Source organism: Emys orbicularis, chromosome 4 (genome assembly GCF_028017835.1).
Source record: "Emys orbicularis isolate rEmyOrb1 chromosome 4, rEmyOrb1.hap1, whole genome shotgun sequence".
NCBI classification, from domain to species: domain Eukaryota; kingdom Metazoa; phylum Chordata; order Testudines; family Emydidae; genus Emys; species Emys orbicularis.
This window is the reverse complement of record NC_088686.1, coordinates 76,565,743-76,578,776: the sequence shown is the minus strand read 5'-3', so window position 1 is coordinate 76,578,776 and position 13,034 is coordinate 76,565,743. Positions and strand designations below refer to the sequence as shown.

The 13,034-nt window shown below is 53.8% G+C and overlaps 1 protein-coding gene across 1 annotated transcript; it reads right to left on the bottom strand.

The window, feature by feature from the left end:
• Nucleotides 1-4,115: 4,115 nt before the first annotated feature.
• PEX16 (peroxisomal biogenesis factor 16) lies at nucleotides 4,116-12,508 on the bottom strand. The gene is made up of 11 exons (XM_065403639.1): nucleotides 12,379-12,508; nucleotides 11,455-11,490; nucleotides 10,404-10,480; nucleotides 9,308-9,441; nucleotides 8,752-8,855; nucleotides 7,991-8,071; nucleotides 7,270-7,422; nucleotides 6,885-6,957; nucleotides 6,343-6,462; nucleotides 5,604-5,668; nucleotides 4,116-4,491 (listed from the first exon to the last, which is right to left on the bottom strand). The coding sequence occupies exons 1-11, from the start codon at nucleotides 12,506-12,508 to the stop codon at nucleotides 4,433-4,435; spliced, it is 1,032 nt and encodes a 343-aa protein (XP_065259711.1). The 3' UTR covers nucleotides 4,116-4,432.
• Between the last annotated feature and the right edge of the window lie 526 nt (nucleotides 12,509-13,034).

Below are 13,034 nucleotides of genomic sequence, written 5' to 3'. Positions count from 1 at the left end.
AAAGTAAGCCTGGGCTGTGGCAGCACCCCAGTCAAGGCTGCTCCTAGAGCAGTGCAGCCATCACTCTGCAGTAGCAGGCGCAGCAACTTCTGTGCCATGCACAATAGCAGCCAGCAACAGCAGGTGCCTGTTAAGTGTCCATGCACAGGGAGGGAAAATCACTGCAAACGAGGAGGGGCAATTGGCACTGGCTGGCTTCTCAGGGGCTTTCCCCACAGCCTGGCCAGCTGAACTATGGCAGGGGGTGGGGCAGTTTGGACTCATGGCCAGCTGTCTATAGAGACAGGCTGCTGAGGAGAGAGCTTGGCCGCTGGGTGAGCCATAGCTGCCAGTGATGGGAGACCCTGCTGGCTAAGTGAGGCTGTCTCTCACCTGCATTAGCCTTTGAAATAGTAATCTCCTACCACTCCAGGGCTTGCAGTGGCATTAGGAGGGTGAGCTGAGGCTTTGAAGTGGACCCTTTATGCAGCAAACCAGGCTCTTCCATGCTCACTGCAGGGGGAAGGGGGAAAGCCTGCTTGCCCCTGGAAGCAGGAGCCCTGCACAGGGCAAGTCTCAAGACTCAGGCTTACAACCCTGTGTGGCAGCGACTGGCCCCCCCACAGACCTATGCCTGGGAAACAGTGAGCTGTGAGCCCCTGAGGAAGCCACTGTCTTTCCCCCACCCCACCACATAGTAAGCCTTCCTTGGCTGTGGGGACTTGGCTTTGATGGTGCAGGGGGCAGTGCACCTGCTGTGTGCACTGAGGAGGCTGAATGGGAATTGTCCATGTCCCCCATGACAGCATGTTAGAGCAGAGTAAGTTGGTACCATCCACCAGGCCGAAGTGCTGCTGTGGGAGCTCCAGGGGAGCAGAGAAATCCTCAGGGACTGAGCCGCTGAGCCTGCAATAAAAATGCATAGTCAAGGGAGCAGGAAGCTCCCGGGGCTGATGAATTCACTAGTCTCCTCCCAGTGGCAGGGCTGGGGCTGCCTGCGTATTTCCAGTTGAAGCTCAGCCTGGCTTCTGGCCACAGGTCTTAGGGTGCTGGGCATAAAAGACAGCAGCTGGGCTGGAATGAGACGGTGGGTAATTGCACTTGGCCTAGGCGCAACTTAGCCTGTTAGCGCTTAAATGGGCGAGCAGAGCCAGGGCTCCAGGAAACAGGCTGATTTGGCAGGTTACATGCATTTGACGCTTGCCCTTAATGTGGACAGTGTGACTTGTGCATTGGCTTCCCTCAGTAAGGACAGGTGCATTTTACAGCTTGCGGTGTTGCAGCGACAGAGGCAGGCTCTGAAGGAAAAGGCACCCCCTGGAATGGGGGTGGGGGAAGGTTTACGGTGCAGCAGATAGGCTGTACACACGCTGGCTCTTCTGCATGGTTCAAACAACAATTCCCACTGCTTTGGCCTAAGCTTTGAGTATCCAGCTCACCTGCTCCAGTTCCCAGCTGCGGAGGAGTGGGCTCAGCTCATGCCTGAGTCTCCTGCATGTGTTCTAGGGCAAGCACTGGGGGGAGAGTGGGCACAAACATTGCAGGGGCCATGTTACCTTTGGGGAAGTGGCACAGGGAACACAGCCCCCAGCAGGAGTGGCAGCAGCAGGTGCAGCTTCATGGAGCTCAACCCAACTACGCTGTGTCCTTGCAGAAGCAGGCTGGACTCAGCCTATCCTCCTTTTCTTTCATTGGTTGTCATTGATGGAACATAATGACATCATGAGGCCCTACAGTGACATCACAAAAGGAGTGAACACATGAGGTATCACTTGCACTGCTAGCAGGAGTGCTGGGTAACACAGCAGGAGACACTAGCAGAAGGCGAGGCCTGGAGGTAGAGCAGCAGAGAAGCATAGCACTGAGTAGCAAGCTGGGGATGATGCAGGTGTTAGGGCAACTACGTAGGTGTCTGGACAATATTATCCCCTTTGAATTTAATTGTGATGGCAACATAACCATCTACCCCATTCAGCCTCCTCAATGCACCTACCACCTCACACCACAGCAGCCCACCAAGGCTTTGAGAGCCTCTGAGGGCGGGACCCAGCACAGAGCCAGCCCCCTAAGCTAATTTAAAAAGGATATCTCCTGCAGGAGCAGCTCTTAGACCGCTGCTCATCACATGCAGCTCAGGATCCGGAAGATCTTCCTGACACAGAGCAATCCATTACCTCCACACCTAACCTAAGCATCCTCCTGGGCTCTCCTCAGGCTGGCACTCTAGCTGGAGGAAAAGCGTGTCTAGGTAAGTGTGGCATTGGCAGTCACAAAAGCACAGCTCATGCTGTGTAGTCTCCACTGGATCCCACACCATTCTGGTAGAGTTCAGAATTGCCCTCCTCATGTTTAACTCCCTAAATGTTTGCCTCAAAGCCTTTATCTCTTCCCACAATCTGCATCTTCTCTGCAGTTTCCCTATCTCCATCCATCTCATTGTAGAGTCTGCCTAGGCTGGGTGAAGTCCTCTTTTCTCTTCCTTCACTAGGAGCCTCTGGACTGAATGGAGCATATTCCCCAGCCCATGGCTCCATGCTGCTGCAGCCTAGACCACATGCTGTCACTTCCTCCTGCTGTGTAGTACTTGAAGTATACTGCATGAATGATGCTATCCAAACTGGCTGGCCTGTATTGGAGCGGCCGTGAGGCCCGGGTTTTCTCGCTGCTCCATCTGATAGCCCTGCAGGGAATACAGCTGCTTCTGCTCCAAGCACTCCTGTGAGAAGCCCAAGCTGTACATGTTGCACACCCACCACTGTAGTGTCAGGGGCCCCGAGGCCAGTTTAAGTAAGAGCATTATCCTCACCCAGTTCAGCCCCTATTCTGTGCCCCCCTCTGTGAAATGACTTCTTGCTGAGGTGTCATTCTGGGTGTTGATAACCAGTGGGGGAACTACTCAAGGACTCCTGTTGGGTGAAAGTTGCCCCAAGGGAAGAGCTGGTGAGACTATAAGATGGTTATGATACACTGAGCTCAGTGAGAGACTTATGGGAGCTGCTCAGACTCTAACAAGCCCACGGTTCCTCTCTTGTCAGGGTATTCCCTAGAGAGAGAACAAAGGGGCGTTGGCAGGGCAGGCCTGGAAGAGCAGCAGGGTGGCTGGGCATGACTGAGACTGCATCATCAGAGCTGGGCATGGGAAACCCGGGACTAGAACACACCTCACACTCCAGGGCCAGATGTTCTGTAGCTCTGTGAATGGGAGTCTATCCCCCCGGCTGCTCCGTGCATAGTTCTGGCAGAACAGTGCTGCATTTCCCTCTACCATTCCTCAGCCAGCAAAGATACTAACCACCCCCCTTTCTTTAGTTGCTCTAGGGCTCAGCTGGGCCCTGGCCATTTAGCTTTGCACATAGGTAAATGTTTGTTGAATTGATTTGTCTGCACTCCCCGCATTGACCAGCCCCCTCGGCATTGCTTTCCAGCCCCCACTCTCTGGTTGGCAGCTGCTCAGCAAGCCCTTTTAGCGTACATTAGCTGCTAGGAAAGCAATGTACAAGCCGTGGCATGCAATACCCACAGGAGAGCTGCAGGAAATTAAACAGCCTGAACCAACCACCAAAAGTCCCAGCGGTGGACAAGGCAGATGCCAGCTGAGCAGCACGTGGGCATGATGGAGCCCTGCATTCTCCAGGGGAAAGAGCACTGAAGGGAGTGCTTGAGAGACAGATGGTGGCCATGGCAATAAGTGAGAGTCCCTGAAACAGGGAACTGCAGAGGTGGGCCTTGCTGCTAGAGCTAGCTGTGGTGGGGGTCAGCTGCCCAGCAGCCTGAGATGCCCCCAAACCAGTAGCTGGGGGGAGGAATGTTCCTGCCTTGCCAAGCTCTCTTGCCCCCGCACACAGCTGTGTTACTGGACCAGCAGCCCTGTATGGGAAGAACACCCCTGAATGACCCTGTGAGAGCAGGAGCTACCCTGGGGGGAAGGGAGCTGCAGCCCAGGGCAGAGAACTCAGACTGGGGGAGAAATCCTGGGAGGCCAGAGGCTCTTAGGCTGCCTCTTCCTGCTCAGGAAGCTGGCTGTGCTGAAGAACCCGCCAACAGTTTGGGCAAGGAGGAAAAGGTCTCACTAAGACAAGCCAGGCACAGGATCGGTCCCAGCACCCAGAGCAGACAGACAGTCCCAAAAGCACTGGTGCCACTGCCTGACTTTATTACTGTGCAGCCATACAAAAGCCAAGTGCTTATAAAAGAGGTCCTGGACCAGCACTGAAGCCACCGTATTGTACAGGCTTGGGGTGGCAAAGGTCTCTCACCCCACGTAGGGTCCATTGTTCACAGCTAGCTATGTAAAAAAAGTTACAAGCCCCCTGGGGAATGGGAGTCTCTAATCAATGGTTTAACTGAAAAATAGATACGATAGAAACATCCCTCCAGCCAGCTCGCCCTCCAGAGACATCCTGTCGCCACTCTGAGCCAGCCCCGGTCACAGCAGCAAAGGGCCACTTCTCCATCAGCCCCAGTTATAGAAATAGATTTTCTGCCAAGCTGGCAGGTAATTCATCATTGGTCCTGAAATGAGAGAACAGAGGGACCAGGTGAGCCAGAGTCGGGAACAATATTTTAAAGATGTACACTTGAGCCTGGATTTCCCACACATCTCTGCTGGTGCCCCTCAATCCCAGCCCACAGCCTCCCATTATGCCATTCCTAGCTTTTCCCCAAGCAAAATCACCAACTGTGCCACGCTGGGTGGTGGTGCTGATGTGCCCACTGGGAGCAGAGCAGGACAAGACTCATATGACCCTTGAAACTTGGACAACAGAGGCAACAGGTGAGGTGCACTGACACCTGTGCACTGGAGAAAGGCTTTCCCCTCTGCCCCAGGACTGCTGCTGCCCACACAGGAAGAAACCTGTGGGATAGGAGAGCCCCAGCCAAAGTATAGGGAAGGGGCAGTAACCCAACTCAGCACCAAAGATCAGCTGCAAAGACACAGTCTCCCTCAGTTCCTGGCTAAACTCATGTAGTGCTGCTATGCATGTTACACTGCTTCCACGGCCCACTCCAGAGAGGGCTGTGTTTCAGCAGGAAGTGGAAGAAGAGAGGAGACTCTGGTTCGAAGATTGTAAAGTGCTTTGCGGTCCTTTTGGAAGAGGTGCTAGAGAAACGCAAGATTGTTTCCATTCTTTAATTCACAGTCCATCCAAAACTACCTTAGAGTAAGTGTCCCTGGTAGCAATTTGGAGAGGGTTACTCCTCACTCTGTGTTGTGCTTTGCACAGCTCAGTGCTTATGAGGTGGGTGAAGATGGGATGGAGGGGCATCAGCAGAGCTGTGTATGGGGTGCATAGCAGGATCAGCACAGCAGTGTGCACTGGAGGTCAGGACTGAGGTGCACTGGCAGAGCTGTGCAGGGAACCCAGGACTGGAATCCAGCCAGCTCTGGCTGGGGGGGTATTTGAATGATTACAATCATGGCGCTTAAGTCCCTACGATATTTAACCCCTTACTGTTTGGATTTAAACCAGCACATGAGTGTTAATGGTAGGTATTCTGGTGGCAAATATCCCAGGGGCTTTTCCTCACTCCTTTGCCAGTTAGGCTCTAGCCTGTGACATACAGCCCACCCCCAGCTCCAGTCCTTCCCAGTGGAAATGCAGCCACTACAGTTGCCTACTTACGCGTGACTAACCCGACTCCGGGAACATAATCAGCCAGCAGGCGGAGCAGGAAGAGGATCCGGCCCCTAGGGGAACAGAAAGAGTGTGGATGAGGCCAGTGCAATGACCTCACGTTCCAGTCTGCCGAATGCACTAGAAGAGGCCTCCTCCTTTGGTAATGGGAACTGGATTTCTCTCAGCTCAGCTGCTTTGCTGCTCTTGAATATCCTGCACCCCCAAACTGCCAGCTCCCCACAACTTCCCATGTCAGGATTTTAATGCAAACAACAGTGATGCAGGTGAAACAGGTCAGAGTGAAAGATGCTTGAGATCTTCAATAGAGCCTGAGCCCACTCTGGCTTCCTAGCTAGGTAGAGGCATCAAAGCCCCTTAGTGAAGGCCCAAAGTATAACTGTGTTAAAAAAAGAACTAGATAAGTTCATGCAGGATAGGCCCATCAATGGCTATTAGCCAGGATGGGCAGGGACACAACCCCCTGCTCTGCGTGTCCCTAAACCTCTGACTGATAGCAGAGACTGGATACCAGGAATGGATCACTCAAAATTACCTCTGTTCATTCCCTCTGGGGCACCTGGCATTGGCCACTGTCAGAAGACAGGATACTGGCCTAGATGGACCCTTGGTCTGACCCAGTATAGCCATTGTTATATTCTTAGAGCACCTCGCTCATCAAATATCCTGTTGGGGGACTGGCTCCTTTATAGGGGCTAGATTCAGAACAGCCAGCAGGACCCCTTACTCTGAGTATCGGTCATAAAAAGGAGATCTCAGCAGGTAGTACAGCAGCAGGATGGTTCGGCGTCTCAGCTCCAAACGCTCTCGCTTATTCAAGTCTTTCATATCACTCAGTAAACTTAGGCTGGAAAGAGAAGGGCAGGGAGTTAACTCAGAGATCCATGGCCACAGCACGGGAGTTTTAGCATCTAGTCCCTGCTGCTCTCAGCGCCATGTGAAGTGGACCACTGAGCAGGCTTCCCTTCTCCTCTTCAGAGGAAAGGCTAACCACCCAGCTAGGGATAGTGCAGTGTGAAGATGCTGCAGGGGCGGATCCTCAGAATCTTGGCGTGGGACTTCCTGCTGTCACAAATAACTGCTCCCACCTGCAGCTGCACCCCCGCCCCACACTGCTGCTTCTGCCTGAAGGGCCTACGCAGCACAGAACAGCAGGGCAGCAATGGGATCAAATGGGGACAATTGAGACAAACAGGACTGGGAGTTCAGCCCCAAACCACCCAAATGGAACCCAACGCGGAAGCCCTCGGTGGCCTCCCTCCAACTGACCTTGTGATATCCAGGATTCCCGAGAGGAGCCAGGGCTTCCATGATCTCTGGCCCCATATGCCTAAACTCAACACTGGGAGTAGAAGGGTCAAGGAAAGGAGAGAACAGACATGGTTGGCAGCAGCTGGGTAGGCAAAATGACCCTCCAGGTAGCCCTAAAAGATTAAGCTCTAACAAGTCAGTGCTGTAAGGGCCCCATTGAAGAGGCTGGCATGACCCGCTCTTCTAGCCCAAATGGCTGAGCACACACAGGGACCCTGGCTAGAGCCCCTTCTGTGCCTGTTCATTCATGGACAGCTGCATGGAAGGCTGCACACTGAAGCTGTAGTACTCCGGTGGGGTACAAGGCACACTACAGGCACTAACAAAAGCCAAGTTAGGATACAGTGGAACAGAGGCCGGGTGATGTAGACAGATTCTGCAATGGTTTCCTGAAGCCCCAGAGGGGTGGGAGCCTGGTTCATCTCCTCTGCTCTTCGGTTCTGTTTTCCCTCCCTCTGTTGGGGAGACCCCCAATGTCTGGATTGCAAGGCTGGGGCTGAAACAGAGTTGCAGACAAGGTTTCTAATGCAAACTGTGCCTTTCTCAAGCATCCAGTACATAAACACTGGCCTTTCAGTGACGCCCAGGGGAGGGGTTGGAATGGGAGAACTCTGAGGACTACAGCCACATGGCAGAGGCTGTGGCTCTGGCTTTCCCCAAGCACGGAGAAACAGCTAGTTATAGCCAACACAGAGGGCGCTCCCCTAGGAGCTGGGGCAGATAGTCAGAGAAGGCTTCCCTGGGGATCTGGCTACTTCAAAGCACGGGGAGCTGAACAGTCATTCTGAAGACTTATCCCATGACACAGGTAAGCCTAGGCTGAAATGATCCTGATGCCAGTCCCAGCACAAGCACCAACCCTGTTGCTCTCAGTGGTGGTGGTGGTGATGGGGGCAGGGGAGGGAAATAGGCCAGTGGTGGGAACAGCACCCGCTTGGGTAAGTCAGCGAGCTCCCGCTGGTTACACTCCAAAAGAACCAGTAGCCTGGCCACAGAGTCGAGGCAGACACAGGAAGTGTCAGGGCCTGTGCCAGGGCACAAGCTGACCAGGGAGAGGTACTTACTGCTTTCGAGGGACCTCACAACACGGCTGGAGCGCCTCCCAACATATGTCTGTTCCTTCCCTGCCGAGCTGCCCTCCTTGTCTGCCAGGAGAGAGGCACCACAGTGAGATCAAGGCTGCAACTCTGGGTAAAAATTCCCTCCACCTCTCTGTTAACACTGCTCTGAGGTGGCACAGGCGCACCCTCTCCCAGGACAAAGTTCTCATCGCAGCCCCTTCTCCTCCCTCTAGAGTACTAACTGCATGAGGCCAGCTAGTCCGAGTGCTTTATATCTGATGGCTTTATGTTTAAGCTATTAAGTCTGGCTTTTCTGAAACTGCTAACATTGAGCAGAGCCAAGCAAAGTGCAGGAAGGTACATGGTTGCACATGCAGCTGCTACTCCAACCCTGCCTCCCCTTCCCCCAGCTCTGCTAATGCACCTCTAGCCAGTCTTGTAGCCTTCTTTGCTAGTCCAGGCTTAGGCCCATTATCCCATTAGGGCTGACAGTCTAAGGGAGCAGTACCGTTAAGTTAACCAAGGGGTGCGTAGGTGCATGCTGTGGAGAAGGATGGTACTGGAGAGTAGCACAGTTCCGGCAGCTTGGCTTGTGGAATTCTTACAACTTCCCTGTTGCTCAGACCACTCGGCTAAGGAGGACTTTCAAGCAGGACTAACTGGATGACAAACCCAACTCCACTGTGCCCCCCAAAGTCTCCAAACTACCCCAAATGTCTGGTAAGTAGCAAGAAGCTGAGGCAATCCCAGTGCAATGGACTCACCTTCCGGTTGGAGCTGCTGCTGCTCCCTGTCCAGTGGCACGATCGGAGGAGATGTCTGGATACCAGCTTTGTACCATAGCAAGAGCAGGAGGCGCAGGATGGCTCTATGGGGCACAGACAAGCCAGGAGGTGTAAGCATCAGGCACACACTACAGAAACCCAGCTTCCTGGTGAGGCAGCAGCCATAGGAGACAGGGAACACACAACCTCTGCTTTGCACTGAGCGAATGGGGCCGACAGCCACTCTGCACATGGCAACAGGAACCAACACAGCTCAACATTGGCTGTCCCTTTTTCACCCTTACTCTGAACCCTGCCTTACCACAGCCAGGAGCACCACAAAAGTGAGCATCTCCAGCAGTGGGAAATCTAACATCCTGTGCAGCCCCAAACATGCACAGCCTCATGGAACAGGCTTGCACCATCTTCTTCCATGAGATCAGATCTGCTGGATGCTCACTAGGTAACATCTCACTCATGAGCCCATGCCAATGAGCCCTCTACCCCGTCCCTTTCTGTACACATACACCCTCCTCCCTCCACCTGCAGCACTCACTTAGCCAGCTGGATGAGGATGATGATGGTCCATCGGCCCATCTCACCCCACACCTTGGCAGCCCCCATCTCCGCAAAGACTTCCACACACTCGAGCACACTCAGCCATGTCAGCAACTTCTGCTGGGGTAGCGACTGCAAAACACAAAGAAGGGGAGAGAGTGAGAGTCAGCAGCTTCTGGCTGTGTGTCACGTGGGGTGTAAGTCCGGCCCAGTCTGAAAGTTCTACTTTCAGGGTGAACCAAGGAGGGGTTAGATGGGGGCTCCTGGGAATAAATGGCAGATTTCCTTTCAGACACTGTGTAGCCCACTGATGAAAAGGACTGGCTGAGATCCCACTCATTTCACACGTGGCCTTCAGCAGTGAAAAGCCAGTTAGGCCCATCCAGTTCAACATTCTTGTTCACTATACAGCTGAGATCCTGGCTACAGACTTGCATTCTTCAGCTGGCACAGGGCCTGACACACCCAGGCCCACAGAACAGGCAGGTTATCAGAACAGAGGCCTTTCTAACACAGTGATCGCTGAAGGCTAGCTTGGGGTATGGAGAGATTCTTACAGGAAAGAAGCAGTCAGGGTTGGGTTTGGATTTCTTTTTGTTTTACTGTACATAGAATGGCGTAAAGGGAGACCCAAGGGGCCTGATTCTGTGTTGCACCAGTCAGGAGAAGCAGTCCAGGAGAGGGGAAGGGCAAAGGTGGCTTTATACCTCCCTTGTGCATCCCAGATTCTGAGCTTCTCAGTGACTGGTGTGGTCCAAAGCATAAGTCAGAGGCTGCTCTAATTTATGGCAGCCTTACGCGGGCTGCCTAGGGACTTCTGTACAGCCCAGAATTGCCAAAGTGCAGAGTTCTCTGGTCACTCCCCCATGCCCGGGCCAGCAAGCCAGGACAGCATAGCACTAGTGCATGCCACATATTCAGAGGGCTGTTCCGGCCCCTTTATACCACCAGAGTGGAATAGTGTAAAGGGGTTGCAGCAGGGACTGGAATCTGGCCCAGTAGCTTCTACAGAAATATTTCTAGAAGCACAGCATCTGCAGATGAGCATGGGAAATGCATGTGCCAACCCCTCTCCCCATGCACAAGAGCCTCACCACAGGCAGGGTCCGCTGTAGCTCCTTTCGGAGGATCCAGTCATTTAACAGCACCAGGAGGTTGGAGGCAGAGTACACTGGGAAAGAAGACAGTGATTCACATGGGAAAGAGATCCAGCCACTGACTGAACCCTCTCTCCACCCAGTCATAGGATATGGCAGAAGCTGAGTGTTCAGGAGAAAAATCTTTCCACTGAGGCGAATGAATGGGTGGGACTAGGGTTGCCAACCCTCCAGGATTGTCCTGGAGTCTCCAGAAATTCATAAACTCTAGGACTGGAAGGGACCTCGAGAGGTCATCGAGTCCAGTCCCCTGCCCTCATGGCTTAATCTTTAATTAAAGATAATGTCATGTGATGAAACCTCCAGGAATTTGTCCAACCAAAGTTGGCAACCCTAGATGGGACAGACAGACTCCTGATGGCTGAGAGAGGCAATGCAGCCAACAGCAAAGTTAAGAGAATGATGAGTTTTAAGCAAGGACTATCTATGTTCCAGGAATTTGACCCCAGACAGAGTGGGAGATAAACTGAGCTTGCTGTGGGGCAGGGTCTCTGGCCAACTCCAAGTTAGTAACATAGCCACTCTTTTTGGTTTTATTCAAACAGCAGCTAGTATAGAGCTTCAGATCACCAGGTTCCTACAACACATTGAAAAGAGTACCCACCTGCTAGTTGGTTCAGGAAGACAAGGTTAACAAATTTAACAAAACCAATGGCCAAATAGCAGTCATTAGCACCAGAGGGAACAGGGAGCCCCATGAGAGCCTAGACTAGCCGCTGGCAAATAAACAAACATTCCCATCACACCCAAGGGAATGCCTCACCTCACACTGCCCCAGCTGAAGCGACACTTGCAGGAGCATTAGGAAACCGCAGCCACGGAATAATCCCAGCCATGCAGCAGCAGCAGTGCTCTGATTTCAGACCTGCACCTCTTTCCCTGGTACAATGCTCAGCACTCCCCCTCCCCAAAGTCTGCCATTATCTACACAACACAGATGCAGATGGCACAGTTCTGGTGCTGCATATCAATTCACCAGCATACGTACCAAGCTCAGAAAGTTCATGGGAATCAGAAAAGCGACCTGGGAAATAAAGGAGAGATATCAGAGGAGGATTCTGTCATGCTGCTGAAAACCACCACAATCATTGCTTCAGAGGGAAACAATTACTTTAATCAATGCTGATAGGGAATTCTGAGCTTAGTAAAAGGGTTTGAAGTATCCATCAAGGATGTCTCTCAAGGAGCCCAGAGATTAATATTCTCCTGCCCTCAAAACAACAACAGGTTACTCCCTCCCCTTCCCATTGCTCTGCCTCTTTCTGGCCAAGTACTAGATGAGGCTTTATTGTTTTTTCTTCAACCTTCCAATATCTGTGCAAGTCCAGCGGGTGAGGGTGGGTGTCCTGCAGGCTGATGACAGATGCTCCTTCATTTCTTGGGGGTCTTACAGGCCAAAGGTGATGTGCCAAAATATTTTAACCATGAATTCTTTTTTTTTTTTTTACTTTATTAAACGACCAAGCACAGGATGAGCTACACCTGAAGCACGGCCCTTCATTGTCTTCTCCACCACATGCCTGAGTTCAGAGCAGGCTGATCCTGCTAGCACAGCAGCGTGTGAATCGCAGATATACAAGTCCATCTTTATCTGAACCTTAGTAACTCGAGGCAATGCAGATGGACCTTATTTACGATGGTTATGATGTAGTGGGACCCTGTCAATGCAACTCGTGACAGATCAATAAAAAACCCCATTGTTTAATGGGAGGGACTGGCTAACAGAGGTGGAGCAGACTTCTCTGTAGCACAGGTGGAGGAGGCACTCCCAGAGTTCTCATCAGACCGAGTCTGGACACCTGGGTTCCTCCCCGACTCCCCGGGGAGCGGGGTCTGTCGCCCGGCAGGACGCCTGGGTTCCTGCCCCAGCTACCCGCAGAGACGGGCGCTCTAGGCTCGCTCGCCCCGGTACCTGGCAGCAGGTAGGAGAGGCCCCGCACGGTGCCCTCCAGCTGCGCAGTGGTGGCCGGGTGCTGCCTCACGTACTCCTGGTAGCGGTGACACAGGCGCCGCAGCCTCCCCAGGGGCCCGGCGGCGGCCATGGCTCCCCGGGACCACTTAGTTCCACCGCCGCCCCGCACACACTTCCGGGTAGGAAGCTGCGCGCCTGCGCATTGAGCTACTCACACGCCGGATTCTCCCTCTGCGCCTGCGCACCGAGGGCAGTAAAGCGCAATCTGCCAAGACCCGCTAGCCTCTTGAATCGAGCACAGAGCAGCGAGGCGGATGAATCGAGCGCGGAGCGGCTGGGTCCGCAGCCGGGACTGGGAGGAGGTGATTTAAAGGGCTGAGAGGCAGCGAGCGCGGCGGCAGCCGGAGGAGCCGCCGGCAGCAGCGCGCGCCGGCCTCAGGTACGGGGCGGCGTGAGCCTTGCGGCGCCCGGGGACAGAGCCCCCTGCAGAGCTGCCCCGCGGGGCGGAGAGGCCGGGGGCTGCGGCACCTGCCCCGGGAGGTGCCCAGCCGGGGGTGTGAGCGGCCCTGCGGTCCCTTCCCGCTGCCCAGCGCTGAGCCCTGCCCGGGCGCCCCCTGCTCCCGTCCGGTTCAGGCCACTCTTCTCTTGAGACGCTC